The sequence below is a fragment of the Meles meles genome, chromosome 2 (assembly GCF_922984935.1).
Source record: "Meles meles chromosome 2, mMelMel3.1 paternal haplotype, whole genome shotgun sequence".
In the NCBI taxonomy this organism is placed as follows: domain Eukaryota; kingdom Metazoa; phylum Chordata; class Mammalia; order Carnivora; family Mustelidae; genus Meles; species Meles meles.
Window position 1 is genome coordinate 31,788,566 of NC_060067.1, and position 22,702 is coordinate 31,811,267.

General features: G+C 39.0%; 1 protein-coding gene across 2 annotated transcripts in view; it reads left to right on the top strand.

Moving 5' to 3' along the window:
* Positions 1-527: 527 nt before the first annotated feature.
* Positions 528-22,702, top strand: part of KCTD8 (potassium channel tetramerization domain containing 8) — a 263,345-nt gene continuing 241,170 nt past the window's right edge. For both annotated transcript variants that reach the window (XM_045987457.1, XM_045987466.1), the window contains exon 1: positions 528-1,617. In XM_045987457.1, coding sequence (XP_045843413.1) covers positions 660-1,617 — 958 coding nt within the window. In that variant the 5' untranslated portion in view covers positions 528-659. The remainder of the gene's footprint in view (positions 1,618-22,702) is intronic.

Here is a 22,702-nt window from a genome sequence, read left to right on the forward strand (position 1 = left end):
GAAGGAGAGAGACTGTCCTTTCCCCCCGGTGTTTTCGGTTCCCTCCGCTCTCCCAGCCCGGGGCGAAGTAGCATCTCCTCCGAGCTCAGCCCCCGCTCCGCCCCCTAGCGTCGGAGCCCCGCAGCCAGCGGCTGGCGCCTATCTCTTTAAATGACAGCTGTGGCTCGGGTCCCAGTCCGGAGCTTGACGTCAGTGCCTCCTCCCCGGCTGCGAGGAGTAGTTAGCGCCACCGTCCGCGCTCGGGGCTGGCTGAGCGCTAGCAAGCTGCTGGGGCGGCGAGTTTTCTTTGCTCCGGCCCCTCCTCCCGCCCTCCCCGCGGGGAGCCCAGCGGCTGCCTAAGAGCCGCTCGCAAGTCTCTCTCACACTTCCCCGCCGTCACCCCAAAGGAGCAGCCGCTCCTCCCCGCGTCTCCACCGCCGCCGCGGCGCCCGCGGAGCTCTTCTCCCGCGCTTCGCTCCCCCGATGGAGCCCGGGCGCCGCCGCCGCCGCCGCTGCCCCGAGCCCTGAACCGGGACGCCCCGGCCGAAGGAACGTGCCGCCCGGCCCGAGGGCGCACCAGGCACTCGCCAAGGCCGAGGGCTGCCGAGGGTGGAAGGCGCGGGCTTCAGGAAGGAGAAAGTGCTGCTCTCCCGGGTCACTTGGCCGGCGGCGGGGGTACCATGGCTTTGAAGGACACGGGCAGTGGCGGCAGCACCATCCTGCCCATTAGCGAGATGGTCTCCTCGTCCAGCTCGCCGGGCGCGTCTGCGGCCGCCGCCCCGGGGCCCTGTTTGCCCTCGCCCTTCCCCGAGGTAGTGGAGCTCAATGTGGGAGGCCAGGTCTATGTGACCAAGCACTCGACGCTGCTCAGCGTCCCGGACAGCACTCTGGCCAGTATGTTCTCGCCCTCCAGCCCCCGGGGCGGCGCCCGACGCCGCGGAGAGCTGCCCAGGGACAGCCGGGCGCGCTTCTTCATCGACCGGGACGGCTTCCTCTTCAGGTACGTGCTGGATTATCTGCGGGACAAGCAGCTCGCGCTGCCGGAGCACTTCCCCGAGAAGGAGCGGCTCCTGCGCGAGGCCGAGTACTTCCAGCTCACCGACCTGGTCAAGCTGCTGTCGCCCAAGGTCACCAAGCAGAACTCACTCAACGACGAGGGCTGCCAGAGCGACCTGGAAGACAACGTCTCCCAGGGCAGCAGCGACGCGCTACTGCTGCGTGGGGCGGCCGCAGCCGCGCCCTCGGGCCCGGGAGCGCACGGCGCGGGCGGCGGTGGCGCGCCGGACAAGCGCTCGGGCTTCCTCACGCTCGGCTACCGCGGCTCCTACACCACCGTGCGAGACAACCAGGCGGACGCCAAGTTCCGGCGTGTGGCACGCATCATGGTGTGCGGGCGCATCGCGCTGGCCAAGGAGGTCTTCGGGGACACGCTCAACGAGAGCCGCGACCCCGACCGGCCGCCCGAGAAGTACACGTCCCGCTTCTACCTCAAGTTCACCTACTTGGAGCAGGCGTTCGATCGCCTGTCGGAGGCTGGCTTCCACATGGTGGCGTGTAACTCCTCGGGCACCGCCGCCTTCGTCAACCAGTACCGCGACGACAAGATCTGGAGCAGCTACACGGAGTACATCTTTTTCCGTAAGTTCCCGGTCTCCCCGCCCCTTCGCCGACCCACGGTGGGTTTGAGCCCGGCCGGAACCCGGACGGGGCGGGTGTCCCGGGCGGGGGCTGGTGAACAAGTAAATGCGAGTGGCTTTCCCTGTTCGGCCCCGTCACGCTGTGGACACAGTTTATAGCTTCGTCTCTGGCGATCTGCCTTTCGATGCCCGTCTTCTTAAACTCGGGAGCAAGCGTTTCCCAGCCAGTCCTCTTTCTTAACTTCATTGCTTTTGCGCTCTCACCCTGCCGTGCTCTTGCAGGCGCCGGGCTCCCTTCTGCGGAGGGCGGGGAAAGACGCGAGCACAGAGCTGGGCGCATAGGTCCTCTTGTCTCTGCTTCCACGGAATTCCTGCGGGTTAACTTATGTGGGTCTCGGTGGTGTCCCTACAGAGGGCAGTTTGGCATCGAGGCATTACGGCGCACGCCAGGATCACCTCCAGTTGGTGCGGGTCTGGCGCAGGAGCTTAAGATCACGGGTGTTTTCTGAAGGGGCAAGGAGAGAAAGGACCTCCATGCTTCCTGAGCTCCTCAAGGGGCCAGGGCATGAGAGCAGCGGGTGGAAAGGAGGTGTCCATCACTCAGAAACCTCACACTTCCCTCCCCCATGCCAGTTGTCGGTAACTGCTGGGTGTTTTGAACAGCCGAGGGTGGAGGGAACTGGGGTTTGGATGTATTCTGCTGTCAGGGTTGGCGATTAGGAACGTTGGGACGTTGTGCGTGCGTGCGTGTGTGAGTGTGTGTGTCTGTGATTGTGTTTCTTTTCTGGGCACCTCAAGTGCAAAAGGGGTATTGAGTCCACTTTTCCAGGGGGAATGAAATGCAATGATTTTCTGAAATGAGAGGAGGGTGAGGATTTGGAAAGCATTTGGTATGGTGCGTTTTGTAGTGCGCTTCGGGAGGGGGCTCTGTGGATCAAGTTCAAGGACTACACCAAATATCACCGGCGCTGGGGGGGATGGTACCGGCACAGGAATCAGTGACGTTTATAAAAGGAGCAGGGCCACAACTAGAGAGCTTTTTGGGCAAATGAAAAGCCAGCTGGGATGGCAGCAGGAACATCATTTGGCAAACGCTCATTCTTTGGCAAGACACAAGAAGCCTTAAAACTTGCCTGTAGAGTTGGGGAGAATATCATTGACCGCTTATGATAGAAATAGACCAGCTTTAAATGTATCTATGTCTTTTGGTAATTCACTTACTGTTTGGGAACTGCACAATTTATTGCACTTTATTTTGACTGGAGAAGTGGAAAAGATTTTTTAAGAAATTTTTTTCTTTTTCCACAGGTTCAAGCTTGATTGGAAGGTGCTCATTGTTATGTTCTAGTAACCTTGGAGATATGGTGACAAAACACAGCACACTGGGCTTTAGTGTTAGGTTGTCTTTTTTTAATAGTGCTGGATTTCCTGTGAAGACCATTTCACAGAAAAGCAAAGAAAGTGCAGGTTGTAGTGGTAGATAAAATCTAATTTTCTTAATTATATCAAAGTATTATTTGTTGTGCAGTAAAAAGTTTGATAAAAAAGTTGCCTAAAGGAAGGTGATATTTTATTGCCTATATAAAATTGGGATCTCTTCTATATATATATTAAGTAATTACAACATTTTTTAGCATCACTGTTTACATTTTATCCTTTATCAATGGGACCTTTAATTGGCATTTTAGCTCTTAAACATGTGTGTTATTCAAACGTGGGTATACTCCATTTTAGAAGATGAGACTTCTTTTGATTCTTTTATGGCTAGAAGTTTTTGCTAGAAGATATGAGCATAAGTGCTCAGTGGTTAAGATTCTTGCATTTTGGAATCTTTCACAGTGTTGGTCTTTCTTCTTCCCCTAGAGAGTTGTGGACTTGACTTTGATTTTGAGGAGAACATAGGTTGTCTCTAATTTATGAAAACATGCCCTTAAAATAGTTTATTGCAGTGGGAAACTCATGCAATGTAACAAGGTAATTTGAGAGATATTTGGAATTTAGGATATTTAACTTCTGGAGCCGAAAGAAGTGTTAAATAAAATAAAATACCTCTAATACAAATAACTATGTGCAGAATACTCACATAACTAATGAGCTCTGAGCGTCATTCATAAAAGTCCTAGAAATGTAAGCACTACAGCCTTCTTCATTGATTATTCTGTGGGGAAAATACATGGTTCCAGGTTAAATAATGCTCTTCTGAAGTGGTATTCTAGTCATTGACTAACCAAATGTAATATAAAACCAATTTGTGATGTAAAATTTATCTTGAATCCTATTGTATATGCATTTATTTTATATTTTATATAGATTGTAGCATATCTTCACAGATTATTTTACACAGGTTTTCTTTTAATATTGGTGAATGAAAATATACTGTAAAATTTTTATATTTCCATTCTCTTCAGCTTAGGTAATGATGTAAGTATACAGAGTATACTTATTTTGTTTAGCAGTCTCTAAGAAAACTACCAGTATTATTCATAGAAACCAAATTAATGGATGCACTTGTTTGTCCACTATGTTTTAGAGATAGAAGGAGGCCTGGTTATTTTTTATTTCCCCTTTAGCACAGTTTTTCAACAAATACTTATTTTAGCGTATAACATGTATCAGTCATTTTAACACCTTTTAAAAATCAGGCTATGTGTGAAATTAGCAGCAAGAAGAGTCTCTGAAAACTACAGAATTGTAGTTTATACACTGGAACGCCAGTTTCAACTCCTTACTCCCTCTCCCCTTTTTGCCCCTGAGTTTCTACATAGATGGAAAGAGAGTAGCAAATGGTTCAGTAATCTTAAACACTGCCATTTGCCAAATGTGTGATCTTGGTTAAATTATTTATTTTTTCTGAGTCTCCACTCCCTTACCTGTATAATGGGGCTTATTATAGTATCAATTAAAAAATATTTTATTTATTTGTCAGAGAGAGAGAGAGTACAAGCTGGGAGAGCAGCAGGCAGAGGGAGAAGCAGGCTCCCCACTGAGGAAGGATCCCAAGGGGGAACTAGATCCCAGAATTCTGGGACCATGACCCCAGCCAAAGGCAGACACCTAACCAACTGAGCCACCCAGGCATCCCTATAGTACCAATTTCATAGGATATGAGAATACATATAAAGTCCTTAGACCAGGGCTTGACATATAATAAAAGCTTAACAAATGTTAGCAGTTACAATTAATTGTTAGCCACATTATACGAAGTTTAATATTCTTGTCAATATTACATTTTAACTTTGTTATATACCAAGTATAATCAATTTACTTATAAAGTTAATTAGAAAATTATTTTGCAATTAAATGATAACATAATAACTTTCAAAAGTTTGACACAACCAATTTCATAACAAGTTCATTCTTGGAACTTGAATTTTTCAGGCCAAGTTCAAGTCACCTGGGCTTGCCAGTCTTACTACAGTTAGTTTTTTGGATCAACTCCAACAGAACTCTTTTCTGATTCAGGGCCAAGAAGTGTTTTAATGCTCTCTACTAGACTTGAAAGTTTGGTAATATTTTCTGACAAACACTGAGCTAGATTCATTATCTCCTTAAGTGCTTGTATCCAAGCCATTGGGTTCCAATGCTCAAGGTTATATACAGGCTATTAAACATTTAATACTAACTTCATTTGGCTGGATGGACACTTTTATCTATTCTCAGTGTTAACTCATTATTTTACCAAGTCTTTTAGCCTCTGCGACCTATACTAATGATATTACCATTCTATATTACTCTTTTAATACTGAAAATTGTCCTTTCTTGAAGGAAAGTAGAGTGGTTTTTATGCTTTTTGTTTTTTGGGTAGAGGTTGTCTGTTAGGTGTGTTTGTCGCTGTTTTTAGCTATATCTAGAAGACAGGGCATTTTATGTTGGCATTGTACTACATCAACAATAAATAGTTATAGGCTTGGCATGAGATATGTAAACTACCCATAGTTAGAATAAACAGTATATATATATCCTTCATTTCTCACAATCAGTGTGTTTACAGAATGGTAGTACTGCTCTTATCTTAAAGTGCTTCCAGTTTTGTACTTCATGTGTTGGTTGAGTAATATTTGGTATAAAGGTACATATTTCTCTAGGATGCACTTGATATTCTTTAAATTTGGTATACATTTTCTGTTGTGATCTATGAGAGTGCCAGATCTAGGAATTAATGCCAATACTGAACTGAACTTTGAATTCTGATTTGTCTTAATGGATTTTTATATATGGTCTTTCAAATCGATTCTGATTTATTTCACTGTGTTGGGAGGAAGATAGCTAGTTGAGTTGAAAATATTCAAATAACTTTTCAGTCTTATGTTAGCAGGCCAGTTGTATTCAAAGCTTTCTAAAAAAACATCTTTAGAAAGTTATTCTATTTAGGGGCGCCTGGGTGGCTCAGTGGGTTAAAGCCTCTGCCTTCGGCTCAGGTCATGATCCCAGGGTCCTGGGATCCAGCCCCGCATTGGGCTCTCTGCTCCGTGGGGAACCTGCTTCCTCCTCTCTCTCTGCCTGCTTCTCTGCCTAGTTGTGATTTCTCTCTGTCGAATAAATAAAATATTAAAAAAAAGAAAGTTATTCTATTTAGATGTATACCTTTAAAATTTTATATTATTTTCTAGTCTAAAAGTGCTTCTACTTTTATCATCAAATGTTATATGGAAAATAATTTTGTTAATCATTTTTTTTAAAGATGGTTCTTTTCCTTCTAAAGACTTACTAGTATTTTTGTAATTCCAATGTGAAAATTTCTTTTGCAGCCACATGACAGAATGACTTTTCAGTCAGTGGAGAACAAGTAAAAGGAACAGATAACTTTTTAAACACCAGCATCCTGATTTCATGTAAATAAGTGAAATAATAAAGTGGACAGAAAATGACAAAAAACTTGGGGTGAAAAAGTTTGGAGGCTGTGCTTTGTCACTGGGTTCTGATAAGGGCTTAAAGTTTTATGTCTGGCATAGTACAGTCTCTAAACTTGATCTATTTTTTTTTTAAAGATTTATTTATAGGGGTGGGGGGACAGGAAGACAGGGAAGGAAAGAGGAAATCTCCAGGGGAGTCTGCTCTGAGCACTGAGCCCCACACCTGGGCTTGATCTCAAGACCCTCAGATCATGACCTGAGCTTAAATCAAGAGCCTGATGCTTAACCAACTGAGCCACCCAGATGCCCATAGACTTGATCTTTTTTAAATAGGATCATGACTTTAACTTTCCCTGCTACCTCTACAGCTTCTTATTTGTCAGCTGTTTTTTGGATTATGAAGCTGAAAGGCTAAATGACATTATAAGTTTTATTGGTGGAGTTCTTTTTCTTTTGTAGCTTAGATTGCCAGAACTCACAGTGTGTGTGTATGTGTGTGTGTGCGCGTGCGTGTGTGTGTGCACTTGCATGCACATATGCGTGTGAGACTCTGCCTTAGCTTAAAAAAAAATCCCCTGGGAAAAAGAGAAATAATCTGTATGAAAATAAGCATCAATTATTATCTATTTTATCATCACGAGTTAACTGGCATTAGTTAAAAATATGAAAATGATTGTCAACTTATCATCTAAAAGTAGCTGTTGTTTGATTATGAAAGCTATACAGTTTTAAGATTATATAGAAAAAAAGTAAAATTAAAAAATCACCAACAGTAACTAATAAAATCTTGATTTATTTTCTTCCAGTAGTTTTTCTATGCATTGTTGTTGTCCTATACAAATTGTTTATATGCTGTCTTTGTTTTGTTTCATACATTTACTATACTTAATGACATTTTCCCCATGACATTAACATTTTTATTAACATCTTAGATAATAAAATTATGATGCATGTCTTTTACCACAGACAGTATCATAAATGGTGTTGGTGTTAAATATTCTCCCTGTAAGCTTAGAAAAAAGTTGATATTTTTTCTAAAATACAGAGTGTGTAATAAAAACAACATTTACTGTGTACCTAATTTTGTGATGTGTTTTATACACATTACTTATTTACTTCCCATAACATTCCTCTAGCCTGGTTCCCTGCTACTCTAGTTAGGAAACTATGATTTGAAAAGGCTAAGTGACATCCTTGGGTCATAGACCTTATGGGGTTGAGATGGAATTTGAATAGATCTGTTTTACTTCAAAGTCCTTCCTCCTAAACAAATAAAAGTTATGCTTGTTTCATGCAGTCAATTTGACAAGTGTATTTCAGTGTCCACTGAGTACTTAGAACTTAGCTCTACAAGCAAAAAAAAAAAAAAGTAGTGTGAATTATAGATGAATGAATCAAATACTTCTATATTAGATTTCCCTAAGAATACAGTAAATACATATTTCTATGTCTTTACTTGATAAAAGAGTTAATTTTTATTGCATAAGTCTACCATATTTATGAATGTTTTTTAAACTAAAGAAAACAAACCATTTGGCTCAATTTAGCCCTTTTTTGGGGAGGAACAAATATTTATAAGTTCAGTAAACTGACTTAAATGTAACAGTGCTAAGGTAGTCATATACTCCTCTTCCATAGAAAATTCATTTTCGCTTTGTGTATTAGAACGCATTTTATATGTTTATATGTTCTTTTCTTAGAAGATGGCATAATGAAGAGGCTATTTTGGTTTAAATCAATTTTGTTAATTACATGTAGTCTATTGGTTCTGGATAGTGGTTAATAGCATTAAATTATATACTTAGTATAATTCAATTCAAAACAGTATTAAATACCAGCTGGGTATTGAGTATTGAGATTGACTCATTATATATATTGAGATTGACTCTTTCTCTCTCTCCCTGTCTCTCTCTATATATAATCTGTATATTATATGTATTGTATATACATGTGTATTTGAAGTACTTGGAAAGTAGCATTTTCGATTACCCTTCAATTTATATTTATTGACACTTTTTTTTTTGGATTTTTTTTTCCATTTTATTTATTTTTTCAGTGTAACAGTATTCATTCTTTTTGCACAACACCCAGTGCTCCATGCAAAACGTGCCCTCCCCATTACCCAACACCTGTTCCCCCAACCTCCCACCCCTGACCCTTCAAAACCCTCAGGTTGCCCCAACCTCCCACCCCTGACCCTTGAAAACCCTCAGGTTGTTTTTCAGAGTCCATAGTCTCTTATGGTTCACCTCCCCTCCCCAATGTCCATAGCCCGCTCCCCCTCTCCCAATCCCACCTCCCCCCAGCAACCCCCAGTTTGTTTTGTGAGATTAAGAGTCATTGATGGTTTGTCTCCCTCTCAATCCCATCTTGTTTCATTTATTTTTCTCCTATTGACACTTTTTTTAATCCTTCTTTTGAATTAACTTAATGGTATTTGAGTAAACTGACAGCGTTTGGTAGCAGCTGGTCTTCTGCAAGACACGCTGGTGTCTTTTCTAATCAAGTTTATTCTTTCAGTGGTGAGAGGCTGTGCCATCGGAGGTTTTGAAAGGAGTTGCCTAAAGATGAAAATAACTTTATTCCTAGGACTTCAAAGTTACTTCCGCAGGTGAAGTTAAATACTTTTAAGTTCTAAGGGTAAGGGTGAACCTTTCTAGAGCTGACTTGAATATACATGCCTTGCATCTATCAGCTGTAAACTCCCCAACATTCACCTTTGTGGGGGAGCATTTCACAAAATCTAATTATCCTGTAAGGCTAGTTGTATATTGCATCATCCGAAAGTAGATGAAGTATTTTATGCTAAGCTTGTATTATTTACAAGTTTGTATCCTAAGCTATTGGGTTTTTTAAGTGTATTCCTCAATTTCATAGTCCTGCAACACTGAGTGTCCCCTTGCTGTAGAAACCTTTTGCATTTAGTCTCTGCACTTGCCTAGGTACAGGGTCCTTACTACATTTCCTACAATATGTAGTTTCCTTTCTCTCTCTTTATTCCTTTCTTGATAGAGCCCATTTTTCCTAACTTTATTGAGCTATAGTTGATATGCAATATTTAGTAAGTTGAAAGTATACAACATGTTAATTTGATACATTTATGTCTTGCAATACGATTACCAGTACAGCTTTGGCCAAAACCTCAATATCACATAATTACCATTCTTTTTGTGGCTGGAACATTTAAGATCTACTTTAACAACTTTGAAGTATAGAGTTCAACCTTGTTAACTATAATCACAGTGCTGTGCATTAGATTCCCAGAACTTAATCATCTGGTAACTGGAAGTTGGTACCTTTTGACCAACTTTCTCCCTATTTCCCCCATCTGTCTGCCCTTAGTAACCACCATTCTATACTGGTGTTCTACAAGCTTTTTCTTAAATTCCATGTATAATTGGTGTCATAAGGTCTTGGTCTTTCTCTATGCATTATGCCCTTAAGGTGCGTCCATTTGTCACAAAGAGCAGGATTTCTTTACTTTCTCTTGGCTAAATGATACTCCTCTGGATATACACCACCCCTTTTGTATCTGTTCATCCATTAGCGGAACTCAGGTTGATTCCATATCTTGGCTAGTGTGAATAATGCTGCAGCAAACATGGGAGTTCAGATTATCTCTTTGAGATCCTGTTTTCATTTCCTTTGGCTGTGTACCCAGAAGTGGCTTTCCTGGGTCATGTGACAATCTCATTTCATATTGATCTTCTACATTAGTCCTCTCCTTGAAAACTGATACCAGGTCTTTTGTGTTCTCAGCTCCCGGTGCAGTGGCCAGTACATATTAAGCACTCAACCAAATATTTGTTTTTTGAAAAAGAGTGCAAATTAATGAATGAACTGAAGATGTTGGCTGTTCTATTAAGGTAGTTACTGAATTAAGATTTAGTATCACTTTAATTAATTTATTTATTTAAAAGATTTTATTTATTTATTTGAAAGAGAGAGAGAGAGCAAACAAGTGGGGAGGAGGGGAAGAGGGAGAGAGAGAAGCAGGCTCCCCTCAGATCAGGGAGCCAGACGTGGGGCTGAATCCCAGGACCCTGCTGGGTTCCTTCTCAAGGCTCATGATCTGAGCCTAAGGCAGCCTCTTAACCAACTGAGCCACCCAGGTGCCCCTATCTCTTCCATTTAAATTGAGCTTATTAAGCAATTACCAGGCTCTACCACCATGGGACAAGACATACAAATATGATTGAAAGAGACCTTGCATTTAAATGGTGACCTCAGGAAACTGTGTAATTGTGAATTATGTTATTAAGTATGAGTATATTAGCAAGAGGCAGGAGTAAAGACGTGAGGAGTTGTTACACAGGTACCCATGAAGAATAAAATTAAGTAAAATGTTAACAAAAATAGAGGCAAATTAAAATAATGTTATAAATGAACTTGTAGCTTTGTCAACATACATACAGATGCTGACACACATTTATTTATACTTAAATGATATGAAGGATGTTTGGCAAATGCTCTGTGCTGCAACACGTCTGCAACCACACTTGCCTTTCAGAACATCTTAGATGAAGAGTGCCTGCTACTTCCAGACCTAGACAGGCCTACTGTGGTGTAATAAAAGGTCAGGAATTATTTGACTACACTGGTAGGTATTTACAAAGGTGAGGATCTGGTTCACTCTATATTGCAAACTCAATTCTTAGTTTTTGAAATGTACCTTGAAATACACTTAACAGATAATACTATCTTGTGATCAATATTGCAATATCAATTTTCCTTATATTCATTAACCTTGTGTCAAGATAGTTAATAAAAAAATAAATCAGCTCTGCTGGCAATAACAATACACACTTCATGATACCGGTAGGATGCTCATTATTTCAATGTTTATTCACCAAATGTAGTCCAATGCTTATCCAGCAGTTAAACTTATAATGTTATTCCACCATATGGTAACCATTCTTATAATAAAATCAATTTACATTGGGGGAAAAAGTAAGCTAAATACAACACAGGAGTATAAATAATATATGGCATCCACTTCTTGTCACCAAAATAGTGAGTGATTTAACCATTAAGTTGTGTTACTTCCATTTCTTTTACAAGTGGAAACAACCAAAGCTTGAGTATAGATGGAATTCCTAATATTGTTCTTTCTCATCATTTTGTATAATTAGACAGCTGTAATTTCTGTATGAGGAGAAAAGGGAGAGTAGTAGTGTATTAAGAGGAGTCAATACCAGAATCTACTGGTTCCCACTCTGAAGAAGTGAAAGCCTAGAACACTATGAATAGTTCAGTACTTCTTGGTCAGATTCTTTGGCAAATTCTAGATCTAGCTTTGATACCTTGGGAAGATAACCTAATCTCTCTCCTGAAGGGAAAGTAAGGGAAACAATAGTACTCATGGGCTTGTTATGAGGATTAAATCAATTAAGACTTAGAAGAACTATAGGCACAGATTAAATTCTCAATGTATGTTCAGGGCTCATATCATGTAGTTAATCCCATCTCTCTGTGTTATAAATTCTCAGCACCAGATTTCTTCTCTTTTTCTTTTTGAGGAAATTAATAGCAAATACCTATTCACATTGCTCTGAAAAGGTCCCATCATCATTAGTGAAATTTTACAAAAATTATTGAGCTAGTAAGTATAAAATCAATGTGAAAATATTATTACAATACTTTTTTCTAGTTGGTTCTTCATCGCTTAGGGAAAAATGTACTTTTCTAGGTTTAGTGTTGGTCACTGGTCAGTTTTGACACAATTCACAAGAATACTGATATTCTCTGGTTATTGTCTAAACTGTGGCATGTATTTAGGCAAAGTCCCTTTTAATCATACTCCATATTTATATTTCTGGTGAATGCATTTAGCTTTGATTTTCAGCACTTTTGTGCAAGAGAACAAATTGTCACAGAGCCAGGTGGCCTCAAACATTGCTCAGAATTTGGGCACTTGGCCAAAAATTTTAGGCTAGAAATTGGATTTAAATACATATTTCCATAATTTTGAGAAAACTATGTTAGCTTTCAACTCATTAGCTCCTATTGAAACTCTGCTACAGATTTTGAAATATAAGCTTTTTAGTTGCTTAAAGTCCAGGTATTTGAAGAAAGCGGGAGACCTAAGGCAGATTCTCACAGCCATTCAGAGGTAACTCCCCCTTATTTTGACATCTTTTCATCTGGTTGGTGAAAGCTGAATCTAGGATGTCTCATTGCAGGTGGAGGGTGAGGATTCATACATATAATTCCAGTGATTTCTGTATTTTAAGTTTGAAGTGTATAGTGTGCTACTTTGATACATTTATACTTTGTAATATGATAGCCCATGTAGCAGTATTTATTACATTACATAGTTATAGTGCAGTATTATTGTCTGTATTCATTATACTATGCCTTAGATCTCTATAGCTTATTTACTACTGGCTATAGTTTGTACCCTTAAACATCATCCTCTTAGTGCTCTTCCCCCCCTCCCCGCCCCAATCCCCTGGTAATCACTATTTTACTCCATTTTTTTACAGGTTTAACTTCTTAAAATTCCACATATAAGCGATATTATACAGTACTTGTCTGACTTTGTTTGACTTATGTTGCTTAGTATAACATGCTGAAGTTCTGTCCATGTTGCCACAAACAGCCGTATATTCTCCTTTCTCATGGCTAACTAATACTACACTATGTGTATGTACCATGTTTATTTATTTATTTATTGGTGGATATTTCCAGACATTCCCATCTCTTGGCTATTGTGGGCAATGCTGTGATAAACATGGGCATGGACAGGTCTCATCAAAATCTTGTTTTCATTTCCTTTGGGTGTAAACACAGTAATGGTAATTTTGGATTCTAAGGCAGATTTTTAATTCTTTGAGAAACTTCCATATTGTTTTCCTTAGTAGCTGGACCAGTTTACACTCCCCCCCCTCCACAGTATGTGTTCCTTTCTCACCACATTCTGGTCAGCAACTGTTGTCTCTTGTATTCTGGGTGATAGTCATTTAGCAGATGTGAGATGGTATCTCATTGTGGTTTTGATTTGCATATTTCTGCTGATTAGTGATCTTGAACATTTTTCCTGTGCCCGTTGGCCATTTTGATGCCCTCTTTGGAAAAATATTCTGTACGTTTTTAAGTTATGCTGTTTGTTTTTGGTTAACTGAGCTCTTTACATATTTTTGTTATTAAACCTTTTCTAAGATATGATTTGCAAAAATTTTCTCCCATTCTGTAGGTTAGTTTTTCTTTCTTTTTTCTTTTTTCTGGGAAGCTTCTTGAGTTTGATGGAGTCCCATTTCTTGGTGTTTGCTTTTGTTGTTTGTGCCTTGGACATCACATCCAAAATATCATTGCCACACCAGTATCCATGAGCTTCTTCCCTGTGTTTTCTCTTCTTTTTCTTAACATGTAAAAAAATATTAAAGTATAATTGACATACACTATTATATTGGTTTCAGGTGTACAACATATTGGTTTGACAATTCTATACATTATTCAGTGCTTATCACAATAAGTGTAGTCACTATTTGACACCACATGATGATATTATAATATTGTTGACTGTATTCCCTGTGCTGTACTTTTCATCTCGGTGACTTCTTTATTTTATAACTGGAAGTTTGTAACTCTTAATCTCCTTGATCTATTTTGCTCATCCCCCACCTACATCCCCTCTGGTAACCACCATGTTGTTTTCTGTATTTCAGACTCTGTTTGTTCATTTTTAGATTCCACATGTAAAGTGAAGTCATATGATATTTGCTTTTCTCTGCTTGACTTATTTCACTTAGCTTAATACCCTCTAGGTCCATCCATGTTGTTGCAAGTGGCAAGATCTCATTCTTTCTCATGTCTGAGAAATATTCTATTGTGTACGTACCATATCTTGTTTATCCAGTCATCTTTTTTTTAAAGATTTTATTTATTTATTTGACAGAGAGAGATCGCAAGTAGGCAGAGAGGCAGGCATGGGGAGGGGAAGCAGGCTCCCCACTGAGCAGAGAGCCTGATGCAGGGCTGGATCCCTGGACCCTGCGACCATGACTTGGCCAAAGGCAGAGACTTACCCCACTGAGCCACCCAGGCGCCCCTCTATTCATCTTTTGATGGACTCTTGGGTTGCTTTCATATCTTGGCTTTTGTAAATAATGCTCTAATAAACATAAGGGTGTGTGTTTCTTCTTGAACTAGTGTTTTTGTTTTCTTTGGGTAAATATCCAGTAGTAGGATTACTGGTTCATATGGTATTTCTATTTTTATTTTTTTAAGGAACTTCCATACTGATTTTCACAGTGTTTGCATCAATTTACATTCCCACAAGTAGTGCACAAGAATTCCCTTTTCTCCACATCCCAGCCAACTGTTGCTATTTCTTGTCTTTTAGGTAGTAGCTATTCTGATGGGTGTGAGATGGTATCTCTTTGTGGTTTTGATTTGCATTTCCCTGATGATTAGTGATGTTGATCATCTTCTCAAGTGTCTGTTGGGCATCTGTGTGTCTCCTTTGGAAAAATGTCTACTCAGATCATTTGCCCATTTTTTAATCAGATTTTTTCTTGGTATTCAGTTGTATAATTTTTAAAATATATTTTGGGTATTAACCCCTTATTGGATATATCATCTGCAGATATCTTCTTGCATTCACTTGATTACCTTTTTGTTTTATTGATACTTCTCTTTGTTATCCATTTTTTTAGTGTAGTACCAATAGTTTATTTTATATTTTATTTTGAGTGTAGTTGACACACAATATTACATTAATTTCAGGTGTACGACTTAGTGATTTAACAAGTTTATACATTATGCTTTGTTCACCACAAGCATAGCTACCATCTGTCCTGTTATATCACTATTACAGTATCATTGACTATTCCTTATGCTGTGTTTTTCCTTTTTACTTTTGTTTCCCTTGCCTGAGGAAACATAGCCATAAATATGTTGCCAAGGCTGATGTCTAAGAGATTTCTGCCTGTGTTTCCTTTTAGGAGTAGTATGGTTTCAGGTCTCACATTCAAGTTTTCAGTTCATTTTGAGTTTATTTTTGTGTAAGGTGTACAAAAGGGATTCACTTTCTTTTTTCTTTTTTTTTTTTTTTTTTTGCATGTGGCTGTCCAATTTTCCGAACACCGTTTGTTGGGGAAACTGTCTTTTCCCTGTTGTGTGTTCTTGCCTCTTTTATCATAGATTAATTGACCATATAGGTGCAGGTTCATTTCCTCTCTATCCTTTTCCATTGATTTATGTGTCTGTTTTTGTCTTAGGACCACACTGTTTTGATTACTACACCTTTGTTACATACCTTGAAATCTGGGAGCTTTGTTCATATTTCTCAGGATTGTTTGGCTATTTAAGGTCTTTTGTGATTTCACACAAATTTTAGGATTATTTGTTCTAGTTATACGAAAAATACTGTTGGTATTTTAATAGGGATTGAGTTGAATCTGTAGATTGTTTCAGGTAGTATTGATATTTTTAATGATATAATTCTTTGAATCCATGAGCCTGGCATATCCTTTCATTTGTTTGTGTTGTCTTCAAGTTCTTTCATCAATGTCTTATAGTTTTCAGTATATGTGCTGCCGAAGCGAGCACAATGTCTTATAGTTTTCAGAGTATAGGTCTTTGCCCTATTTGGTTAAATTTATTCCTAGATATTTTATTCTTTTTTTAGTGTAATGGTAAATGGGATTGCTTCCTTAACTTATCTTTCTGGTACTTCATTAATAGTGTATAGTAATTCAGCAGATTTCTGTCTATTAATTTGGTATCCTGCAACTTTACTAATTCATTTATTAGTTCACAGTTTTTTGGTGGAGTCTTTAGAGATTTCCGTATATAGTATCATGTCATCTGCCAATAGTGAAAGTTTTACTTCTTCCTTACCAATTTGGATGCCTTTTATTTCTTTTTCTTATCTGATTGCTACAGCTAGGACTTGTAATACTATGTTGAATAAAAGTGATGAGAATGGACATCCTTGTCTTCTTCCTGATCTTAGAAGAAAAGCTCTCAGTTTTCTACCATTGAGTATGGTGTTAGCTGTAAGTTTTTCATATATGGCCTTTATTATGTTGAGATATGTTCCCTATAAACCCAGTTTGTTGAGATTTTTTATCATGAACAGATGTTGAATTTTGTGAGATTTTTTTCTGTATTATCTACTGAGATGATCATGTTTTTTATATCTCATACTAATTTTTGACCATAAGTGACTAGGCATGAGAGTGTGTGTGTGTGTGTGTGTATACATATGAGAAATCTTTAGGGGAGCATCAGTGTAACTCCTTGGCCATTGTGGGCAATTAAAAATGTTTGCCCTCTGAGCTGTGGTTGAATAATGATGTTTGTTTTAGAAAAATGTAATGCTGTTACTGATCTTGATCTTTTGTTGAACTTGCCTATTTAGAGACAAACTCATATTTTGAAAGTTATAATTTTTTGGGCTTCCCTATTACACCTGAATCCTTCTGAAAAATTTTACCACTTGAAGAAATGAAAAGTCTATTCAGTAGTCCAGATGTTGCTATATTTCTTATGGATGTTGCCTACCCTCCATGAAGAAATCCTCTAGTCAAATTAAAATGAAGACTTCTAGTCATCTTAGACAGGTATTCCATAATTAAGAATTTGAATTTGAAATGGGTAGTTGGTATTCATTTTATTTCAGTCAAGTTGGACCTGTGATGGGTTGATTTAGCATGATTCACAGACAGTGATAAAAAGATACATATTTGTTTTGTAACAAGAAGATATGGAACTTATTAAGTTGTTGATGTTGCTGGTAAATGGAACCATGGATAAATATTCTAGGAAGTCCAGCATGGAAGATTCTGTAGCTTAGTGTAATTATTTACATTTCTTCTACTGGAATGATGCATTTCTATGTCATGTAAGAACCATTACAATATTTCAGTTTTTAGTTCTTGTGTTAACATGTTTGGATTGTAAAGTAAACTTAGTTATTTCAAGTTGTCTGTTTTAGAGCTGCTACTATCAAGCCATATTTATCATAATTATAATTTGGTACTTAACATTCATACTGGGAAGCTTAGTAATACTTAGTGTTCAGTAAAACTAAAAAATAAACAACAACCAAAGAATAAAAAAACAATAACATATTTACTCCACATTTTCAGTACAAACAGTAGGCAATAATGGCTATAATTTTTATTAAATTGTATGCAGTATTTTATGGGTTGTATTGTGGCTCCCCAAAAAATAAGTTGGTGTGCTAATCCCCAGTACTTCAGAATATGGGACCTTATTTGGAAACAGAGTCTTTACAGAGGTAATCAAGTTAAAATGAGGTCATTAGGATGGACTATAATCCAGTATGGCTTGTGTCCTTATTAAAAAAATTTGAACAAAGAGATATAGACATGCATGCGCCCTGGGAGAACACTGTATGAACATGAAGGTGGTCAGACGGATGCATCTACAAGGCAAGGAATGCTGTGGATTGGCAGCAAACCGGGAATGTAGGAGGGAACCATGAGTCAGATTCTTCCTCATGGCTTTCAGGGAGATCCAAGCCTTCCAACACCTTGATCTTGGACTTGTAGCTTCCAGAATTGTGAGGTAATGCATTTTTGTTGTTTACCCATCCTGTTTGTGATACTTGGTTACTGCAGCCCTAGCAAAGTAATGTATTCATTTCAAAATCTTCATATTATAATAAATCTAGGAAAAGTTTGAAAATACAATGATATTTAAATGCTTTCTGTGTTGCAGAGGTTTTAGTTACAGTGAACAGACTCCACTCTAGATAAATGAAGTTGGAAAAAACTTATTAAATATAATGTAGATAGCACATCCATTCCTTGGAAAGGTTGAGCTTCCAGGAGTGATTTCCAACCACACCATAGAACAGCTCTGTCAAGGATGGTGCTGCCTTGCAGTGATGTGGGAGCTCAGAATTAGGCAGCTGCCATCAAGGTGCAGGGTCCAGACACACCACCTTTGCCATGAACCGTAATAGTCAAGATAAAATCATCAGTACACTGTCTCCCCTTATGCCTCAGTTCATAGTGTCTGGTTGTGCAATTGCATATGGAAATCTAGTGAAAAGAGAGTCTAGAAATATATCTTTTAAAACAAAACAGCTTGGGTGGCTCGGTAGGTCAAGCAACAAACTCTTGATTTCAGCTCAGGTCATGATCTCAGGGTCCTGTGATCTCTCCCAGCCTGGGCATGGAACCTGCTTAAGATTCTCTCCCTCCTTACCTCTCTGCCACTGCCTCCCTCCCTCCCTTCCCTCCCCTGTGCCAAGTGCTCTCTCTGTCAAAAAACAAAAGAAAACAAAATAAAAAACAGTAATAAAGAATATTTATGACCAACATTGATCTGTGTGTGCCTATTTCTTATTTTTATAATTGTTTTTAGAATTTAAACCATTCAATTAACTGTAACTATACTGGAATTAAAATTGGAAACTTAAAAAAAATTAAGCCATTCAATCTCTACCACTTTATCTCCACAGACAACCATTCTGATGTATTTAATGTATATTCTTAAATTTTTTGTGTTTTTGCAAGATGTGTATTCTGTTTTATTTTCTTAAATTAATTTACATTTACATTGTTGCTATGAGAACTTTATTTTAAAGATTTCTTCAATTTCATGGGCCCATCTAAACTAATTGCCTATTTCAAACTGCTGCAACTTACTTTCTGGTGTGTGTTTTACCGGACCAACCTCTCCCCCACTGATCTACACCAAGAATGCCTTCAGTCTGACATGGCCAAGTCCATTATGGTCTGCTGTGAAAATCCTTTGAAATACACATCTAGGAGGGGAATTACTAGGTCACTGAGGGTACTTAGACTGCATTTGATTTAGTACCGTCAGATTGCTTTCCAAGTGATGCACCAGTCTTCACTTCTAAGAGCAGTGACAAAGAGCCCATTTTCTCCAATTTCCTGCCAACACTTGGCAAAATTTCATTTTCTAATTATTGCAAAACAGATGAAAAATGATATTTCATTGTTATTTTAAATTTCATCTCTTTAATTACTAATGATGGAAATTAAGTTACAAATAAAGTTGTATATTAGAAAGGTATTAGAAGGATTTTGAGCGTGTCAGTCAATAGAATCCAATAGTCTATCTCCGTGGCCACCTTCTTTCTCTGTTAAAATTCCAACTATAACAATAGCATCATGAACACATGCTCCTGTGAAGTGTGAAGAAATAGCCCTTCATGCATATGGATACTTTACTAGCCTTTCTCATAAGAGGGAGACCTCAAGTCTCACTAACCCTGCCTCTGTTTTGGGCAATGTGCAGTACATTATATGAGGTCTAAGTGTGATTTCTTGCAGAATGTCCATCTGTGAATTAAAACATGTTATTTGCCCTCAGTGCATCCGTGAACAATATCAAATAGGCTATATGGATAACTTCAGTAAGAACTTTTGTTCCAAGAATGCGAGAATGTGGAACATGCAGCATCCCAGGTCTATAGCAAGCCCTACTATGCAGACAGCAAAGACACTTGTTACTGGCTACAAAATTTATTTCTTAAGACTATCTGGTAGCACCTGGTTCTGCTATTGAATAAATCCCCCTTGCCTGTTGTCCTTTGTGGTCCCATTCTTAACTTTCTGCATGATTCTGTTCTGTTCAGTGTCTTCTGGTGCCCCATCTGAAGGAGGCACTGGGTCGGCCCCCCTCGCAGCAGCACAGGCTTCACAACGTACTTCTTCCCTTTGCAGTGTCTGAGAAATGCCGGCTGCCCTAAAGGTTCAAGAGCCTTGGCTATTGATGGCCAGTCTTGCAGTTTCTTTGGAAAAAGAATGCCTTCAAAATTGTAGTGCACTTTTTGGTCAGTTTCACGAGTGAATTAAGGTAATTCAAAATCTTGTGTCCTAATCATTTTTCGTCTCTTTATATATTTATTTTGAAGGCTTTATTTTGTGGCCTCTGTGAGTCACTCATTTCAGATAATGTCTTAGGAGTGTGGTGCTGGCTTTGTCCACAGGACTGTCAGCCTTGGGTGAAGGAGTTATACCTCCTGCTAAAGCTGCAGGTTTGTAGGTAGATTTTGTTGTTGCTGTTATTTTGTTTTGTTTTGTTTTTAAGGACTTTATTTATTGATTTGAGAGAGAGAGTGTGTGCATAAGCAGGGGGTGGGGGGTGGGGAGAAGAGGCAGAGGGAGAAGCAGGCTCCATCATGACCTGAGCCAAAGGCAGATGCTTAACTGACTGAGCCACCTAGGTGCCCCATTGCTATTGTTTTCTTAACATAAATTTTTGTATTATGAAAATTTTAAACATAATGAAAAAAAAAAGAATTGTTAAGAAAAATTCCCGTGTATTCATCTTCTGGATTCAGCAGTAATCAAAATATCACTTCATCTCTGTGATTGTATTTTTGCTAAAGCATTTTAAAGAAAACCCAAAACATTGTTATTTCACTCCTACGTACTTTAGTCTCTAAAACAAAAAAAAGTTATTTCCTTATATAACCACTCTTCCCATTTCAACTCTAACAAGACAAATAATAATTTGTGTCAGAATCTGGTGCATAATCCACAATCATATTTCTGAGATTGTCTCCAAGATGTTCTAACTCTAACAGTTCTTTCTTTCTTTTTTTTTTAAACTTGAGACTGTATGTGTTATTTTTGTGTACCTGTCTCAATATAGGATAGCTCGTCTTCTCTTTTTCTGTCTCTGTCTCTATTTCTTTACGTGTAATGCCATTGATTTGTTTACGGAAATAGAGTCTGGTGACCTCATTAATGCCTTGTGTTCTGGATATGGTTGCTTGCTTTCTTGTGACCTCATTTAAATTGTTCCTTTGTCTCTACCTTTTCTGTAAATGAACATTAACTCAACCTTGATTAGATTCAGCTTTTTTTTTTTTTGCAGGACTATTCATAGGTGATTCTGTGTAACTTTGTTAATGTATTAGTTCACAGGTGACCATCCCACAAGTGTCAGGTTGTCCCATTTTTAATGATAATTAATATGCAGATGTGAGTAGTGTCAGTCTGATCCCTTCATTTTAAGTGCCTAGGAAATACTGATCAAAGTTTTATCATTGATGACCATTCCCTGATGCAGATACTATATTAAGGGATGCCAGAATTTTATCATTTCTTCCACATTTGTTAGGTGGAATTTTACAACAAAGAACTTCCTCTCAAGAACTACTTAAAATATAGTTCATAATGGAAAGTCAGGGAAAAATGCATGATTCTTTATTTCTTGCCATTTTCCATAGTAAGGAGTTCGTTCCTGAGTAACTTCCAGTGATATTCAGTGAATCATTGCTATTGTTTTGGTCTTTTGGGGGCTTCTTTTTTTCCTTTTTCCCTATTGTGGTTTTCCTCATCCTTGTTGTTCTTCTCTTCCTTCGCTGCTTCTTTTCTCAATCTCCCTCCCTCCCTCCCTTCCTCCCTCTCTCTCTGTGTGCCTCTGTCTCTCTCAGGTGTAGTTGTGAATTCATGGACATTTTATGTATTTAAGCATTTCCATCAATGACATTTGTTATTTTGTATGCTCAGACTGTTCGGTATTTGACCAGTGAGAGGCTCGGTGCTCTTTTGACACAACCCCTTAGGTCCTTGTAAGATTACCTGCCATTATGTGGCCACATCTTTTAACTGCTTCATTTTCCAGTACAAATCCAGCTGGATTAGTCAACTCTATAAGTTTCCAAATTCTAAGATTCTCCTTCAAATTCTCTTTCAGGTTTCAGGAAAAGGGGGGAAAGAGCACCTGTTTTATAAGAGCTGGGTTTTTTTTTTCTGTCTCTTCTGGAAGGTTTCCTTGGTGGGTCTCTCTTACAAAGCTTTGGTGAAAGGAGGAGGAAGCAAATACTACACATTCATATCTGAAGTGTCCTCATGTTTTATTTCATGCTATAGCTTTAGTTGGCATGTGTCTCTCTTCTGAGGTACAGCAGGTCATAATGTGACCAAATGGTCACCATCCCATAATGGTTGTTGTCAACTTTCCCATCGGTAACGCCTTTATCCTGCTCCAGCCACCTGTCGGCCTCCCTGCTACATTAAACCAGTACCATAGTTTATGTTTTATTATTGCAGCAAAGAACCATATTCCCGAATATAAGTCCTATTTCTTAGCTACATAAAACCAAATGCAGTCTAGTTAGTTAGAGCTGAATGTGATTTATTAAGGATGTGCATACTGGCCACTGAAGGAATTGCTGCTTTGTCACCATCAGGGACCTCAGAAGAAAGAATCTTGCCGCACAGCTGCAGTCCACGTGCCCTGTACCACTACAGTGCCCCCCACACTGCTACC